Below are 17,503 nucleotides of genomic sequence, written 5' to 3' on the forward strand. Positions count from 1 at the left end.
CGCCAACTTTCGTAAACCCACTTTGTTCGGAACGTGGATAGTAAGCGGGGGAAACGATGGAGTCCTGGTGTTGTTGTTCATACCTACACACCGTCGAAAATGCGACTAAGAAAAATACCTACACAGACGGCGCTCCGTATCTGACGGGAGAGGCCCTGGCTAATCATCCACACACGTTTGCCCGCCCATTGAGGCCGACGGCGATCATACACAGAAATTACTGTTGCCGGACATGCAATGGTGCTTAAATCCCATCTCAACGGCATCCAATCAACTCCTTGTCTCTTCGGAGTGAACAAGACGGGCTACCTACTCACCCACCCATTGCCCCCCTCTCCGCATATGGAGAGTCATGATAAGTTCCTAAATAGGTAACTCCTGCCTACGTAATAGGCTAGGCTGAGTACCTAGCGAGGAGAAATTGTCTTAAAGTAGAAATATGGTAAGAACGAAGGTGCAAAGGAGGCTTTTTGGGGGCTTCGGGATGTATGTAAGCACTTGAGCAGCATGGTGGCTAAGTATTGGTTTTTCTCCAACTCTTCGTTCTCGCGGCGATTTATTGCAATGAGTAAAAAACCATTGATCCTATCCAACGATGGAGAATGAATGAGCATATTGTTGAAAACCAACAATTCGCAAAATCCACTGCCGTGACGCTATGTGACGGTTAGCGCTCTAGGTATCCAATCAACGGGCTGGGGCCGAGATAGCGAAATCAGGAGACTCATCAGTGACGGCGTCATCCCCCAGAGCGGTGAACGTGAATAACGACGAGCCAGAGACGGGATTGCTGGCAAAGGGATGCCGAGTAGCCTGAAATCACGGACATTGAGGAGGGGGAAGAGCGTGCTGATCATGATCCTAATTTCAGATCTGCTGTTGACGGCGCGACTTCGAGGTGATTTTCCCAATTGCAATTGCATGTGATTGGACTATGCAGAAAAGTCTTGGTCTGGAAGAGGGTATGTTACCTAAAGATATTGGGGATGTAAGTACATAAGAAAGGAGATATTCCAATACATTGTCTCATATGGATGGTTTGTACGAGTACATATCTATATGCAGTGTATGTGTGTGTGTATCTATATGTGTATATGTATATGTAATGTGTATGGGTATGGTTATAGGTATGGTTATAGGTATGGTTATAGGTATGGCTGAATGATGGATGAGGGTATGGTGTAATGTAATGTAAGTGGCATGTAAGTAAGTTTTTTACTTGTTTGCTTCCTAATTCTATTATTACTTCTACATTGGTACATCATGTAGGCTACATAGATGTAGGTAACCACCTGTAGGATGAATATCCAATACATGTACTTTCCTTCATGTAGGTCGTAGTGTATGTATGTAGGTGGTGTACCCTAATAAGCTTACGGTATGTACGGTATGTGTAATGGATGGGATGTCCCTCCAGGTTCCAAGGTTCCTGCCACTTCAGTATAATGCAAGTAATTATAGGTATGTACCTCAACGCTGGCGTACGATTAGGTATCGTATCTCCAAGCAAAGTTCCCATGCGGCGGATAGATGCATAACCTAAAACCCCAGCAAAAGCAGGCGCAGCCCGGGGCGCCCCGCGCCTTATCAGCCCGCTGGAACGGGTCAGCAGCTTCCTGGGTTTAGTGTAATTACCTAGGTAGGTATAGGTATCCAATGTACTGTACTGAGGGTCGAGGGTTCTCCACGGAAGGAGGGGGGGATATGTAAATTTAGGTTAGAAACTGGGATAGTCCGGTTAGGGCATACATACAGTGGACGGGAAGAGCGCCCCAGGTGGTGTAACTCACTAAGGTTTACCTACTTCTCCTCTAGCTGCGTTAAATGCAATTCATTATTTCACCATTCCACCCATTTCATCCATTCACCGACTCTTGTCCAAGCCCTTACTGTGATCCTATCATCCTTCATTCGAGGAAAAAATCATTCCAACAACGCCATTGACCCTCTTGTCGACCCTTACTGCAGATTTCGATATCGTCTATCTACCTCTCCACGTTTTTGCTAACGTCACACTTACATATACATGCACGATGCGCATGGGGGATGCATGTAATTCCACGTCGATCCGCCTACATTAGGTGCTTCACGATGGCTTTTTTGCGGGCATTATTTCATTCCTACTATTGACTTCCCGTCCTTGTCGCGCCATCTTCAAGATAAATTATGTAATCCTCCAACTAATCATTGTGCTTACCGCCATTGGCGTAATGAGGCGTTAGGGAGATCTCACACACTCCCCGATGAAGACCAGAAACAGGAACAGGGGCAGAGACAACCATAGACACACGGAATGGACTCACTGTTCCTTGGCATCATTTCCTCCTATGGGGACACGCGTCCGCCCGTCCGTTTATCCACCGCTATAGGTCCGGCTGCGCATATCGTCTGAGGCAGAGTTTTTCTTCGTCGGTCAAACTAGTCTGGCCCCGTACTCTGCAGCATCCTGTTGATACCCTGATCTTCCATGAGTCGCAGTCAGAATACGGCAGACCAAGCATATTCGCTTTTTTTTTTTTTTTTTTTTTTTTCGATCTTTAGCGAGATTACCGAGCCAATACTGGTTGCAGGACCAAACAACGACCGAACCATCGTATCCAATGGCGATTTCCTCCTTTCTCTTGTCTACATATCTTGCAGAGGAAGAATATGTAATTAATCTCAAGCACGAGGCTCGGTCCCGACCAATGTCACCCGATCCCAAGGAGTTCCACTAGAAGCATCCGCCATGGTCGCTGCTAGAGACCAGACACTTTTGCGTCGTTGTGAGTATCGGCATGATAGTACATCCAACCACTCTAGACGGTTTCAAACAGATCTGGGTATTCGACACCATGTCGTTCTCGGATATTCCCTATATTCAAGTCGCCACAAGAACCTTTTCTCTAAAAGGTTCATTATGGTACTAAAATTTACCTAGGTACCTAATGTAGCCATTAGCCAGTGGTGCCATGCATCGGGTAAGGGCCATACTCTGTGGAGGCATTGAGACGAGATGTCACCGATAATTTTCTTCACCCCAGAGCTAGCCTCCTAAAGAGTCATCGCACACTCTACATGGTTCCAAACCATTGGTTACCCCCGCCCAATGGACGGACCAAGTGCGCCTATCCTAAAGTTTTCAACTCCGTTTTCTTTCACCTACCCAATCCCGTAATGTAGGTGCGGGACGCTAACATATCCCCTCTGCGGGCGTTACAATATTGTGACATCATCGACGAAAGACGGTGGATTATCGGAACTGTTTGGTGGGAATGTGCCCCAGCTCCACAGCGGTTTGTCACGGATAGGACCGTTTTACAGGACCCTCTCCATGAGTTCTTGTTATTGGCTAGGGGGCTTTTCAAAAACAAACGCAGAGCCATCCGGATCCCTGTTACATACGGTTGGCCTAATTCGATTAACTGATACCCTCCATTGTGAGATCCTATCCACAATGGATGGCGCTTTATGAATCGTATGTACCTAAGGAGTTCAAAAAGCGGTTCGGCAACTATCACATATCTCCGGGACACCTTCCAAGGTTGTCTACAGAGTCGCTCTACTTCGAAAAAAAGGGTATCGCGCAATACGTCGTCCGGTTGTCTTCAAAACACTTCTATGCCAGGGTCCACCTAATCTTCTGGATGGGGGCCAGGGACTAAACCTTCCCATGGAAAAACGACCTCATCCAATAATGATCGCGTGTCCGTCTCTGATAGGCACATCTATCTATTGTGGCACTAATTCTCGGTCATGAGAACTAAGCAAACTGTTTTGAAAGTTGACGCCTTGCGGAGTTAGAGCTGGGGATGGTCTTCAGCTCCTCTCACCTTTTCCGATTTTCTCCGTTGGCGGATGATAGGAGCTGGTCAACATCCAAAGACACCTTGACTAACCCGTCTCGTCGACACATCCTAGTAACTAATGCGGCTTCTGAACATCCCTCGAATGGAACTGGCTGGCCCTACGTTGGTGACTCTGCGACGAAGAGTATCAAGATAACTACGCCAAATCACCGATTTGCAAATTTCTCCCGCGCATTAAGTCATCCGCATCCGCCTTCCCAAAATGTCTACCCCATCTATAAACTCATGAGATGGAAGATCTCGGCGCCCTTAGCGGCCAGATCGTACGAGCATATATTGCAAAATAAAAAGCAAAGATCCGTTTTATTAGCTAGATGAAATTTGCTGGCCATTTGGGTATCAACCATATCTTCCAGAAATATCAATCCAACCAATAGTTTCAGAGGCGCATCTGTTGCACGACGTCAAGGGACCGACTCTACATACAGACCCGCCGGTGATTTGATGGTGTCATGCAGGACGTAAGGGGACAGAGGTCACCATGCATTGGGGTATTAACTAATAATATATCCCTCATGATGGTGTGTGCATCGTGATACTTGGCTGAGACCGAGGTAATGGGTGTCGCTCCTAGGATCCTCCTTTGATGTCGACGTCCTTTCGTGGTTTCGCGGTTCCCGTTGCATCGGCAATCAAATCCGCTTTTCCGGACGTTCCATTGCATATAAACCCTGTTAAGCTCAGATTTGACGTTGACCTACTCTTAGTAATACTACTCAGCACTTAGATAGGTAGGCTATGGGTTCGCGGGCGTCGAACGAGTCTGACCAGTCAGCGATCACTCCCGACACACGCGACTGAGAACCCTATATGATTGCCGATATTCGGCATACGTATCTAAGCGGCACAAAATTACAGCAATTAGGAAACCTCCAAATTGCCAACTAGTCTGACTCTACTCAAACGCGGCTCCGTACTCGGAGGTTTTGCACGGCCTCGCGAGGCTGAAGTCATGCCCGGTGAAGCCCGAAATAAATTGGGAATATCTGTTGAAAATTGATATTTCACGATATCTCACGACCCACTTCGACATTAGTTGGGTGAAATTACCTGCGCATATCTATGCTTTGCATAAGCCTCATTGCCCAACGATATCGTGATGTGGAAGGAAAAAAAAATTTTTCTCCCCAAAACATCCCTGCTGGGAGTATGGGTTGAGGCCAACGTATAGACCGCTATTTCTCAGCCTCGAATACTAAGTGTAGGCTTCCAACATGCGGAAGTAGTCCCACCACGAACTTGTCCTTGTCACGGAGAAACGCTGGACGTTTCTTCCCGGAACCTACTCAAACGGGCGACCCTGTAGGTACCCGGGCAGAAGGGTGGTTACCCTGAGATAGGAAGCTTATAACTTTCTCGCAATTGAAGATCAGGTCACTTAACGAGTCGAATCAGCTAATATCGCGCTCCTCCTCATGCGAGAACTTCTGACATACGGCCTTTTGATTGTTTCATTTCTTTTTTCTCTTCTTCTCAATGGCTGACTCACCTGAGACCGGAGCTCTACATCACCTCCCCGTTCTTTGGACCACGAATTGTGAATGCGCTAGGATCGGGCATACCCGCTGCAGAAACGAGTACGGGTCCTAAGGGGCAGGATCCATCAAACCCCTTGGAATAGCAGGCTTGGCCCTGCGACATTTTCAAGAATATGTTGGACACGTCGTTTGCGGCTGTTTAACACAGGACATAATTCAGTGCCTCTTCCTCGCTCACATTCTTGCATATCTTCCCAATTACTATCGCGGGCTCGGATTCGTGGTCTGCGCTGTCATACTTTAGGGTGTCTCGGGATGACGGTAGGTGCCGGCCAGGGGTTTTACAATGCCGTAGCTGGTTTCCTAGCATCATGCAAGTCAGACATTGCCTTAGTGCCAGCTTATACGCATGCGCGGAACCTACAAATCTTACATGAATAATATCGGGGAGCTTCACTGCAAATCCCGAGTCAGCAAAAAATTCCCTCAGGGTGGGATTGGGAAAAGAGAGGCAATGACGTTTTTCTTGGCAGCAGGGACTGCTTCTCCGGGCGTGCTTCACCTGGCGCCCGAGAGCTGTAGGAGAAACGATTAAGGCATTATTTTGCTCACTATTCGCTTCCACGACATGGTTCACATACTATGCATCCTTATCAGCTCGTATTCCCCCATTCCTACAGTGCTTCTCAAAGCCCGCGGACAATAGGACGTAACGTTCAAGTTTAATGTGATGCACCGGATGGTGCCGATCTCCTCGGTAGCCTGGAGCGATAAGATGCGGCTGATGGTGTTGATCTGACCTGTCGGCGATCCGGCTTCTAGGACGGTGGTCCCGCTAAACGTGTCGATCTCCACAGCCCGAATTTCGCGGACAGCTTGAACAACGTTCGATATCGGGGTCGATAGGCTGTCCGATGAGCGGTTGGGGGGCTCGGCCGGCGCGGGAGAATTCGGACATGTCTTGAGAGGTTACCCGATCTGTCCAACCTCCGTTTTCACCTCCGCTCCCATTCTGTCTAGATGGGGGCTAGTTAGCTAGGTATCCCCAGCTAGATAACCAGCCAATGCAACCCTCAAGAGGAGAGGGGGTGCGGGAAGAGCTCTTACTCGTAATTGACCTCGCTTCGCGAACTCAGTCAGCGTTGAGCTAATATTAGTTCCCCAAGTTACGTCCAAGCGCTGCCGGCTTGCGATAGCGATATATCGGTAGGTTCTTTCGTCTTACTTCTTCTCGTGATAGATCGCCATCCTTCAATATGAAAAGACACACAACAACCTTGGAAGATAGGAGAACACTCCGTTTTTTTCTCTATTCCGGCTCGCGCTCTCACGTTTCATTTCGCTCCAACTCGGGGTGCGACATGATTCTCCGGATACCGGCAGGCTTCGGACTTACCCCACGATGGGCGATCCGCATGGCGTTTTTCGTCTCTACCCCTCCTACACTTCATTGGAGCCGTACAGCCGGCAAAAGACACTATCGTAGCTAGGGAGGTTACATACCTAGTATGTGCAGTATATGTATTGAAGATCGGTAAGTGCAAAGGTATATTAAGTACCCAGCTAGGTACACAAATAGACACACATTGACCAATCAACTAGCCCAAGTATGCCGTCCCGTTATACCCAATATTGATATCCGTCTATTGCTACGTATATGCGGTATAGGAGTGCTACTTGGCTACCTAGATAGGTACATTACCCCGCTTAGTACGACCACGTATAGGTTCAGGTACATAAACAGGTACCGTTGCACCACAGGAGCGTGGGGAAATGCGTTCAAGATTCGGATTGGATTGCTCGCGTTATATCTCCGACGCAAGTTACACATGACAAATACCTAACATAATGTCTCGTGACGTGAATAAGAGATGGGAAGATCTTCATCGCATGCTTAGGATTTCTGCAACTAAACGCTAGGTAGGGAGGTAATATTGGAAATGTGACTTGTGCTCTACATACGAGAGCTTCGGCCCGAATAACGAACGGCGATTTGTTGGGAACCAGGTAAGGTTTCACGATGGGTCAATCTTTTTTCCCTTCGGGACTGAATACCGGCCGAGTAGGTTGCGTACAACGGAACTCGGATCTGGATTATTTGGCCGAGTGCCAGATCATTCCCGGATTTGATCATTTCTTGTAGAGCCTCAAGTCTGGGGATGACATAATGTTGACCAAATCGTTTGATAGCAACGCCATACGTACGAATAGCTCAGAGGCCCGGCAAACCTAATAGACTGCCAAGGTATCGAGATTTGGCCTCGACTCATTTGGTGTCTCCTAGATGAAAGTGAGACGTCGGTCTCCGCTAACGATGTTGCTCACACTCTTTTGCACGTTCTCGAAACGTGTATAGCCACAGCTCTCACTCTCGAGGTGGTTCACTATGAAGTAGCGCTCGGTTAACAAAATATTGCTTGAGTAAGCTCTTGAGGGCTAGATATGAGTTCGAATTGCCTCTTCCTGAGGTAGTCATCCTATCCACTTGAGTCCGAATGGGCATAGCGGAGCGGGACTGATGACTTAGTTGAATCAAGCACCAGGGAAACTTACTAACGGCAGCCAGAGTCTTGAACTCACGCCCACATCCGTTCCTATCTGGGCAGTGGTAAAGCGCCTGCTGGTCTGGGTATGTGGCCATGATGTCAGCCTCATGAGTCTACGGATGAAATACTGGGTTCATCTTACGTATAGGCGACTGCAAGTGTTGATCTAAGCCTGGCTTAGCGTTGAACGTGCGGTTGCAGAGGTAGCATTCCCATGCCCATCCATTCCACGCTTTATCCGTGGCCTCGTATGTCGTGGACCCATGCCAGCCGATCAACTTCTTGGAGATCATACCGGTGGGATCCTTAGCCCGAACGGCCTTGTATATCTGGTCGCGGTTCAGAAACGATGCTTTCGAGCAACGGCCTCCTTCGAGATGGTGCGCAAGACCCGTCGCAGTCGCGTAGTTCGTTTTGCAGAAGGGGCATTGGATGGAACTGCCGCGATGTATGCGCGAATTGAGATGCTGTCGGGGTGATTTGTTCAGTCTGGTGTTCTCACGTATTCCGGATCATCTATTTTATCTCCTCACCATCCTCAGATTGTTAGGGTTCCCGCAACTCTTCTGGCAGTCGCTACAATAAGAGTGCGTCTTCGCCTCGTGGTCTCGGCGGTCGCTACTGTTCGAGAAGCAATCGTTACAACCGTTGCCGCGGCAGTCGAAGTCGAGAGGTTGATGTCCCAGGGCGTCGACGTGTTGGTCCCGAGATCGCCAGTGGGCGAACTCGCGTTTGCAGGTGTTGCATTTCCAACCCATTGTTCTGTTTCTTTGTTAATTATCGAGTGTCCACGTCGAGTTCGTTTTTACCAAAGTGGTAAGTTACCTATAATGGCTATGGATGAGAGGAGTTCATATCTTGATGAACGAGTGTTCTGTTGCCTGATGAACTACGTGTAACAATCTACGTGGACAAGTAAGAAATCAGAAACGGAATTGCTGCAGGTTGCGCCTATCGCCTTTTCGTATTTACGAGGAAAAGCAAAACAGTAGAGCGGAATGCTACGATGGCGTTCTCCGGGATGTATGTAGTTGGCCGGGAGAGTGCGACACGTATGATCATTGGACGCCTCGTTCATCTCTGTATCGGTACCCCCAATGTTGATATTGAAGACATACACTCAAAAAGCAAGCTTTGTATCGTACTTAGACAGGCATGCCGGCATCGTAGGAGATCAGTATATGTACCTAGGTAAGTACCCCGAGACCGAGTACATCCTTGGATAGAGTGCTGGCTTATAGGTGACTACCTAGCTCACCTATGAGCTATACAGAAATTTTAAAACTCAAAACAAGGCTGGTTTTAAGTTGAAAACGAAAGATATCTATTTCATATTCCATGTAAGCAGTACTTATAAGACTGACATACGTAATGGGCACTTTAGTAATTAAACACTCTTCGCTTCATTCCCGAAGCCATGGATAAAGACCGGGATCTCAAGTTAGATCCCGCACACCGGTTTACCAGCCGATAGTTTAGGGCAGGGATTTAAAAACCCCTATATTGAACCCTGTAAGATATTAAGATAGTTATAGCTATATGTGCCCTATTCTATTTCTAAGGGCTTTCACTCTTCCTGTATATAAGAACGGAGGTGGTGGGATACCAATAGCCCTCTGCTCTCTAGAGAGGGGATGAATAGATCTATCTCACCTCTACACTTTAGGGGTTGGGTAGTTCACGGTCACGGGGATGGGTACCCAACGCAACGGTACCTAACGCCTCACTATTCCACTGCAGTGCGACGACCCCACCTCACAGTATCCCAAACGATAACGGCCCTAAACCTTCGAACCCGTTTTCGGATCACGGAAAACGAAGACCATAACCAAAAGAGAAGGAAGATAAAAAAAAAAAATTTACGCGATTGAGGGGTGTGATGGTAGAAAAACCAGGGGTCCAAGATTAGGAGGGCTATAATTCGCGAAGATAAAATATTACTCGATTAGGAAAAGTCTGGATTTCTTGGCGGCTTAGTGGTTAGACGAACAGGGCACGGTGACAGGGGCATTAGTGATAGGGGCCAACGAAGCGAAACACCAAACAGAAGCGCACACACACACACACTCACCACAACCACGTGCAAACGTAACATCGAAACCTCGCAACGCTTGTCCAAACTCGCATGAGATATCCGTCACCTGACATGACGGGACTGGGTACCACTCCATTGGCACCGCTGGGTTTGTTCGGCTTACTACATACATGTACCTACCCTACGTAGCGGGCATATACTCCCTTTCTACGATTATCGTCGACCGGTAAGATGTGTCCCATGGTTTGCAACTTCGGCGTAAGCAGCAGTGAATCGAGAATCTCATGTAACTCGCCTCGCTATATTCAGATACCCGATGTAACTCCATACTGAATGTCTATTGATAACCAACGCTGACGTATGTGTGTGGATACAAGGCGCCTAACAAACAGCAACGAGAATCAAACCCTAGAAACATTAACCCCGCTACCGAAGATCTGATCCAGTTTCTCTGCGCGATCCCATACGATCGTCCCATCGCTCTTCCGCTTGAAGCACATGATTCGGTGCTCCGGTATAAACTCCTCGTGCGTCGTGTCGGATTTCCAAGAATCAACTGACCGCTCCATCGTCCCCGAAAAGCGATCTTCATAAACCACGATGTAGTCACTACTGTCAGTAGCTGGGTCCCACCTTAATCGATTTAGAACGTCGCCGGCCGATCGAAGCTTTACCCCGTCTTTCGACCTACGAGGCAGACGAGTAGTTGAGTCTTTCTTCGTTCGTGGTTCGCTGGCTTCCTGCTCTGTGGATGCCCACAACTCCAAATCGCCCATCTCATCGTCTTCCGCCTCGAGCGTATACTTTCCCCAATCTCTATCGTCAACTTTTAATTGCCCAAGCCCGGAGTCAGGAACCAAATCTGTGTCTACCCAGAATGAGTTTGCGTCGAAGTATTTGGTATCGTTGGTGACCTGAGTCCTAAATTGATATAAAGTTGCCTGCACTTGTGCTAAGGCAACCTTCATATCTTCCCTTACTATTAGTGGGTGGGATTCCTGTATTTCGAAGCCGACAAGGTAATGTCCCTCGTATTCCGTGCTTTCCTCAGCAGAGTACTCTCGGCTTACGAAACGTGCTGGCCAGATTCTCGGATTCAGGTGAGGCACCTGCTTAGAGAGAACTATTCACATATTAGTATTGATAGGTTGAATGAAGGTAATGGGACCACAAACTAACCATTGAACAGAAAGATACACTGCGATTGAAACCAATCTAGAAAGGCGCCCCCCCTCGCTAGAGGTACACTCCAAAACCGAGCAGTTATCTTAGCATACGTATTGTACCCATATAAGAATTCAGCCGCGCCCGTATTCCGCCTCAGCAAATATGACCATTCCATATCAAGTTCTGATAATAGCGCGTCAATTCTGTTGAACTCCTTTGAAATAACACGAACCGTCGGAACTGACGCGGCCTGCGCCGTGTTCAAGCTAGGCCCATGAAATCCTAGTACCACCATAGGTTCCCGCGCAGTTCTTACGTAGCGTAGGTTTTTATGGAAGAAGGGATCGAAAACCATGTTCCTCTCCCAGTCAAAATTCGCATAGTGGTGAAAGAAGCTGGTCAGAATTGTCGGGGCAGATATGAATCCGCCTTCATATGACAATAGCTTGCAGACTCTTGATAACAGGATAGAAATTTGGATTCCGCCGAGATAGCCGAGTTTTGGGGCGTAAATTCCCCGTTGTTTCGCCCAGCATACGACGAACTGGTATGCCAACTTGAAGGCAGCAAGATCTGGAATGGTTTGTCGGAGGTAATAGAGATCTCGCATTGGTTTGAGATTCACGAGAACACTTGATGGTAAATTGAACATAGGGTTAGTTGGAGGTAATGTCAACGCCGCCGGCCATGTCTCCGTGATGGTGACTGCTGAACAATACCGTAGGTCCATTTTGACATGCCCAACTTCTAACTTGAGCGTCGAATCGGTATTGGTATCGATAGACCGGAGAATCTTGACACCTCTTGATGCAGCCTTTCGCAGTCGCTGAATTGCTAATGTGAAAAAAGTCTTCGAGCTAATAGGGCCAATACAAAGGCAGTTGATATCTGATGATGTAGTCCACGCACCAAGCCCATAGGACCCAACGGGTATCACCACGAGAGCCGGGAGGCCTTGTGTATGGTTATCCTCGCCCTGCACTACTACCTCCTTTAGTAGGTCAAATGCGGTTTCTCTTATTGCGATATCAATTTCAGAAGGGTACACTGATTGCAAAGAGAGACATGCTGCCAATGTAGATACATCGGCGAGGGCCGCTGGCGCAAGGTTGAGCTGTACTGGCGGAACGAAATTTCTACTCTGTGAGCAAGTCGGTACGTCGTTGGAGACGTTGAACAAACATCGAACCCCCCAGTGATCACTACCGTATGAGTACTGTTCAACTAATGCATCACTGTCAATATCAAGACCGAACTCTGTCTGTACAGTCCTTATATTTTGACCGAACATGTTAAAACTCGTCACAGTGAGGATGTCGTTTCTCTTGACTAGAATCCTGTCATAACGCTGAGGCCTCTCACTAAAATCACCACGACCGAGGTTGGAGGCAAGATTGTTGATTTTTGGGTCAAAAGTCGCACCTTGTTCACCCCCTAAAGCTTCGCTGGTGTCCTGTTGGGTTTGATCTAATCTGGAACTATCGCCATGCTCGATGCATGCAGCAGTCCAAGAGTCCATCAATCCCGACCCGGTGAGCATTGCCTCAAGCTCAACAAGTGAGTTTCTGCCGTCTGTGGTGATATCTTTCCTCCTAATCGCAACTTCGATGCTGTCCATACTGGTTGTGATATTGAAGTCGCCGGCTAATATCCAAGGATTCTCAGAGTATGTCCCTGAAAGATACTTAAGGAGAGATTCTAAATCGTCTCGTTTCTTCGTAACAGATTTATCTGTAAGACCAGAGGTGAAATGTACGGCGGATAAAATGACTGGTAGGAAGACGCCTTTTTCATGCTTTCCGATATGGTTGAATTGCACGATCACTGATCCCCTGAGGCTCGGGAGCAATAACAAGTCCCAAGAGAACGGCCACTTGCTCAAAACCGCGATATTAGAATGGTCAGATATCGGCTCAATGTCAGATTGGTCTGCAGGGCCATCCGAGATGAAAGGGTAAACTTTGCGAATATCCTCGTCTTTGCAAAGGTATGAGAGAAAGTCATCGGTGACCTCCTGTAGGACCAAAACATCCGCTAGAGCGGACCCATCTTGGATATTTTGAATGACAATGGGATATCGAGCTCGGGATGGTGGATATTCGAATTCTGCTTGAATATTATAGCTCGCGACACTTAGCGATTCTGGGACCGGTCCGCCTTGCTGAGGAGTGAGATTGATTTGCTGGGTTACCCATTTGTACTGTCTAGGTGAGAATGTATATGGGAGTCGAGTTAGAGCTTGGGTTCCTAACACAACATTGACGCCATCTAGAGAACCGGCCATCTTCTCGTCATTGTAAAATCTCATGGGCTCGCGCATGGGCATTAATGTCATAGATCCCAGGTCGATCTCCCCCCAAATTTTCATTTCACTAGAGACAGACAAATCAATTTTATTCTCATCCCTGTCCCGTATTAAAATGTAAATCTTGTTGACTTTCCATTGCAATGCAGGTAGCATTTCGGCTTTTCGTAGTATGTAGTCATTGGGTGGTGCGAGCGATTCTTTGCTCTGCCCAACAGTCATGTGCATTTCGAAATGGGTTGGTTTCTGATGTAGGGCTTCCAGTATATATTTCCTTAGGCCTATAAAATCTGTCCAAGTTTGCGGCCCATTGTCGTACACGAAGAAGGTAGTCTTTTTACTCTTATGGACGAATCTGTCTGCAGAACATATATGCAGATTCAAATTGCCAAGTCCTTCGTGACTCCGGAGCTTGGAGACGATCAACTCTGAAGCAGCTTGTAGGTTGTGTACTGGGACAAATGGATATACCAAGTTGACATGTGGTGGCCACTTTTTATAAGCTGGGTCGTAAACCGACCTCAAGTGATCTACGGGCGACCATAGATGCCTCGGCGGAACAATACATAGAGCCGTATCGTAGGAGTCGAGGGGAAATATTGGGTTCTGTGAGGATGATGTTTCCTGGGTAGCCATCTTTAGGGGTTATCCTGGGGAGATAGCTATTCAATATGAAGTTCTGCGTAAGTAAGGAAGATACAGGGGTGACGGGGCGTGTGAACCGGAACGCGACGGTAGCTATGAAAACAAATGATTGAATTCGAACAAGTGAAAAATAATAAATTATAGAATTAAAGACAATAAGGCGGAATGAAAGTCGCAGCAATTATTCCTAACTTATGAGGATTTTGTTTGTTAGACGGTTGAAAAGTCTGAGGTCTTATGGCATCACTCCTTCGCTGTTGTAGTTGAGTTGCACCTGCGCTGCGCCACTAAGTTTTAGTTATGAGTAATACCTGCAGCATTGTTAAATGTACCTAAGAAGGTACGATTAGCAGCTGAGGTGGGCACGGCTTAGTGGTACCCAATACGATGAATCTTCGGCGTGAGTCAACCACTAACCCGACCATGGTCAGGCACCCCAAATGTTAAGGGCAGTGCACTAACAACACCTACCTAGGTGCCTACCTAGGTAGAATTAAGCGGAATTAGCACAACTTTTTCAGGCGCAATGGCTGCTGATGTTCGCCGAGACTTCTCGTGACCCTCAGAAGGCTATTAGCTAATGAGACTTGTGATTGTGTTTGACGATGATGTCTAGGTCTTTGCAAGTGCCTCGACTCAACCATTAAGACGATTACCTCTTGTCAACCACGTAATTGATGATGCGACGTTCCTCTTAGTCGCGACGATATACTTAGGCTTTGAATAGAAGGCCGCTAGGTAATGGTTGAGCAATTGAAGATCTTGAGTGGATGTGGCGGTGTGGATGGATATTTGAACCTGAGAAAGGTTAAATTCACGAACAAACTGGGGAAATTGGAGTAGGGAGACGCCAAATAGCGTCTTATGTAATCAATAAACCCCATTATAGCGGGAGATTGTGGGGTAGTCCTTCCACCCCGCTCGATTTAAAACCTAGTTATTTTTATTTCGTCACTTTGATCCAAAATCTACCAACTTAAACCCTCAAACTTCCCCTCTTCGTATCTTGGTAGCATCCGGAATCATGTTATTCCTCCATACCCAGCTACCACACGTGTTCAATACCCAGGATCTTCATTTTCGAGAAGGTATAAGCACGTAATATGAAAACTTCTCTCGCATGGGCACTTTACTCGCCTTACCATTCTTCACATGCTGCCACGTGTGCGGAGAGAGCACATTTCTTGGGAGTTACCCTATTTGGCTTCCAGAATCTATATAGACCCGGAAACCAGTGCGGATAATTCCGTTATAGGTGACGACGCCGCGTATCATCCGGCACTCTTGCCATGTGCTTCGTCTCCCCGCACTTTCTATTCTTGGCCGGCTAAGCAGCATGGCTGAATGGATGCGCTCACTCCTCGATATTGAGTCTTAAGCCCCGACGCACCCGCAGCGTTCATCCGTTTCCAACTTGGATTCTGCCATCGATTTGGAGAAGCTTCACCTCCTTCCGAGCCTGTCTATTTTCATCAGGATGGAGACGGTCCGGTGGCCTCGCTTGCCTACCCGAGACGGATCAACTCTAGTTCTCTTCCGGCGAGGTTATACTCGAGGCATCAGGTAAGGTCTATAAAAGCTCGAGATGGACTAGTTCCTCTCGAGTGGCACTATTGGTGTGGCGTCTTGATGATTCTATGTCTATGTCTTGCCGCGGGTTCACGAGCTATTAAGTTGACAATATGGATTCGCCCACTGTTTCACAAACCTTAGCTCATGACGATAGGGCCAACGTACTTATTGGTGCGGTATGTTTGGTATGCACCATTGCTACGACTGTTGTGGCGCTTAGGTTCTATACGCGTTCTTTCATGCTAAAGCAACTTGGAATCGATGATTATCTAATATTCGTTGCATGGGTTAGTCTGCCGTGTGTGATCATATTCTAATTCCTATAAAAGCTGACTCTAACGAAATTTGAAGGCCTTTGCTTTGGCGACAGGGGTTTCCCAATGTCTGAGTAAGTAGCGCATTGTCATTTCGCATATGGGGTTGACAACTTCTGATATCTTATAGATACACGCAACGGATTGGGCAAACATGTGTGGGATCTAGGTAGCGAAACCCAGTTGAGAAGATATCTAAAGGTCCGCTAGTCGTTGCCCCTCAAATACGATCTAGTAACTAATAAGCAAATACTCTAGGGGTTTTACGTTTCTATCACCCTTTACAATGTTGGGCTCATGTTTGTCAAGCTAGCATTCTTGGCACAATATTATCGGGTGCTCACCATCAAGAGAATGCGGAAGACCTTCCTTTCAGCCATGGTGATAATTGGCTGTTGGTCTCTTTCCCAAGTTATCGTCGGTATCTTCATTTGCGACCCAGTTTCTGGATTCTGGGAGAAATCTTCGGATCCTACGTGCATACCTAACTACCCCCAATGGTATATCAACGCAGCTGGAAATATTGCTTCAGATATCGCAATCTTTATTCTACCCCTACCAGTAATTGGGCACCTACATCTACCCAAGGCTCAACGACTTGTTCTTATTGGAATTTTTAGTCTGGGTTTCTTGTGAGTTCCCCCACCAATACACGAACGCTATGCCAGGCTAATGATGACTAAGTACGTGCGCCATCTCTGTGATCCGCATCAAGTTCCTTCAACAAGGAGGCGATTTCTCGTATGAGAACGTTGAGGGTTCAAGTTGGTCTATCACTGAACTATGCTCAGGGGTAATTTGTGCGTGTCTGCCCACGCTGCGACCTCTGGTCTCCAAGTGGGTTCCTGCCCTCTCGAACCGGCTTCACAGAAGACACTCCGATATGGAGAAAGGAACCAGACATAGGCGGGACAGCTCCGACGCGAGCCGGATTTTAGCAATGAAGAAAAAGGACGACTTTTTCTATTGTATCGGCTTAGAAGAACGAGAAAGTGGCAGCGCAGACAGCTTGGATGGATCTATGGAGCTCAAAGGGGATCGCGACAGCTTCACGAGTCGTGGGTCGAGTTCGCCAACTCTACCTTCGGAAGCGCATATTGTGGATCGCGCCGCTCGCAGACCGACGGCTTATTACAATTGGATGGCATCATCTGTCACCACAAAGATCGGGACGGGTGGTAACAAGAGGCCTAGCGCCGATTCAACCCTTTCCTCTAGTTCCATTCAGGTTCAGCGCGATGTCGTGATGCACAAAGTATAGCGATTTTCCTAGTCAATATAACAAGCTCAAACAGTAAATTCCGATTGCGTGCGTAATCCATATTGATACTACAGGTTAAACGTCATGTATCATCTAACATGTCAGGGTATAGGCTTATGTTGGCATGAAGTCTTGAAGCTATCTACAAACAAACTTGTTACAGTATCAGGGATTAGTAATATCTTACTTAGTTTGTCTCAGATTGCCTGACATAGAAGAGTGAAGAAAGGGCTGAAAACTAGGGGACAGATAAGAACCGGGGGCAGGCCACGTGGTAGTCGGTAAGGCCGAAAGGGTTGTAGTGAATCGACATTTCCTACCGGGAGTTGATA

At 47.4% G+C, this 17,503-nt stretch overlaps 3 protein-coding genes across 3 annotated transcripts; 1 reads left to right on the forward strand and 2 right to left on the reverse strand.

The window, feature by feature from the left end:
* Nucleotides 1-7,211: 7,211 nt before the first annotated feature.
* F4822DRAFT_439807 (uncharacterized protein) lies at nucleotides 7,212-8,630 on the reverse strand (the record flags this gene model as incomplete). Its single annotated transcript, XM_051462669.1, has 4 exons — nucleotides 7,212-7,710; nucleotides 7,880-7,951; nucleotides 8,015-8,339; nucleotides 8,406-8,630. The coding sequence occupies 4 exons, from the start codon at nucleotides 8,628-8,630 to the stop codon at nucleotides 7,607-7,609; spliced, it is 726 nt and encodes a 241-aa protein (XP_051319747.1). The 3' UTR covers nucleotides 7,212-7,606.
* A 1,678-nt stretch (nucleotides 8,631-10,308) lies between these two features.
* On the reverse strand, nucleotides 10,309-14,015 carry F4822DRAFT_424432 (uncharacterized protein; the record flags this gene model as incomplete). Its single annotated transcript, XM_051460144.1, has 2 exons — nucleotides 10,309-11,030; nucleotides 11,087-14,015. The coding sequence occupies 2 exons, from the start codon at nucleotides 14,013-14,015 to the stop codon at nucleotides 10,309-10,311; spliced, it is 3,651 nt and encodes a 1,216-aa protein (XP_051319748.1).
* A 963-nt stretch (nucleotides 14,016-14,978) lies between these two features.
* Nucleotides 14,979-17,247, forward strand: F4822DRAFT_386677 (uncharacterized protein). The gene is made up of 5 exons (XM_051456729.1): nucleotides 14,979-15,883; nucleotides 15,948-15,984; nucleotides 16,041-16,111; nucleotides 16,169-16,542; nucleotides 16,595-17,247. Exons 1-5 carry the CDS (start codon nucleotides 15,707-15,709, stop codon nucleotides 17,169-17,171), a joined length of 1,236 nt encoding a protein of 411 aa, XP_051319749.1. The 5' UTR covers nucleotides 14,979-15,706; the 3' UTR covers nucleotides 17,172-17,247.
* The last annotated feature ends 256 nt before the right edge of the window (nucleotides 17,248-17,503 follow it).

The sequence above is a fragment of the Hypoxylon trugodes genome (assembly GCF_022578975.1).
Source record: "Hypoxylon trugodes strain CBS 135444 unplaced genomic scaffold F4822scaffold_1, whole genome shotgun sequence".
Lineage (NCBI taxonomy): Eukaryota > Fungi > Ascomycota > Sordariomycetes > Xylariales > Hypoxylaceae > Hypoxylon > Hypoxylon trugodes.

Excerpts from the sequence above, each read along its gene's own strand:
- F4822DRAFT_386677 (XM_051456729.1), top strand. The coding sequence starts at position 15,707 with ATGGATTCGCCCACTGTTTCACAAACCTTAGCTCATGACGATAGGGCC. Across the intron at positions 15,884-15,947 it reads ATCTAATATTCGTTGCATGG|GCCTTTGCTTTGGCGACAGG; the intron begins GTTAGTCTGCCG and ends CGAAATTTGAAG. Across the intron at positions 16,543-16,594 it reads ATTTTTAGTCTGGGTTTCTT|TACGTGCGCCATCTCTGTGA; the intron begins GTGAGTTCCCCC and ends ATGATGACTAAG.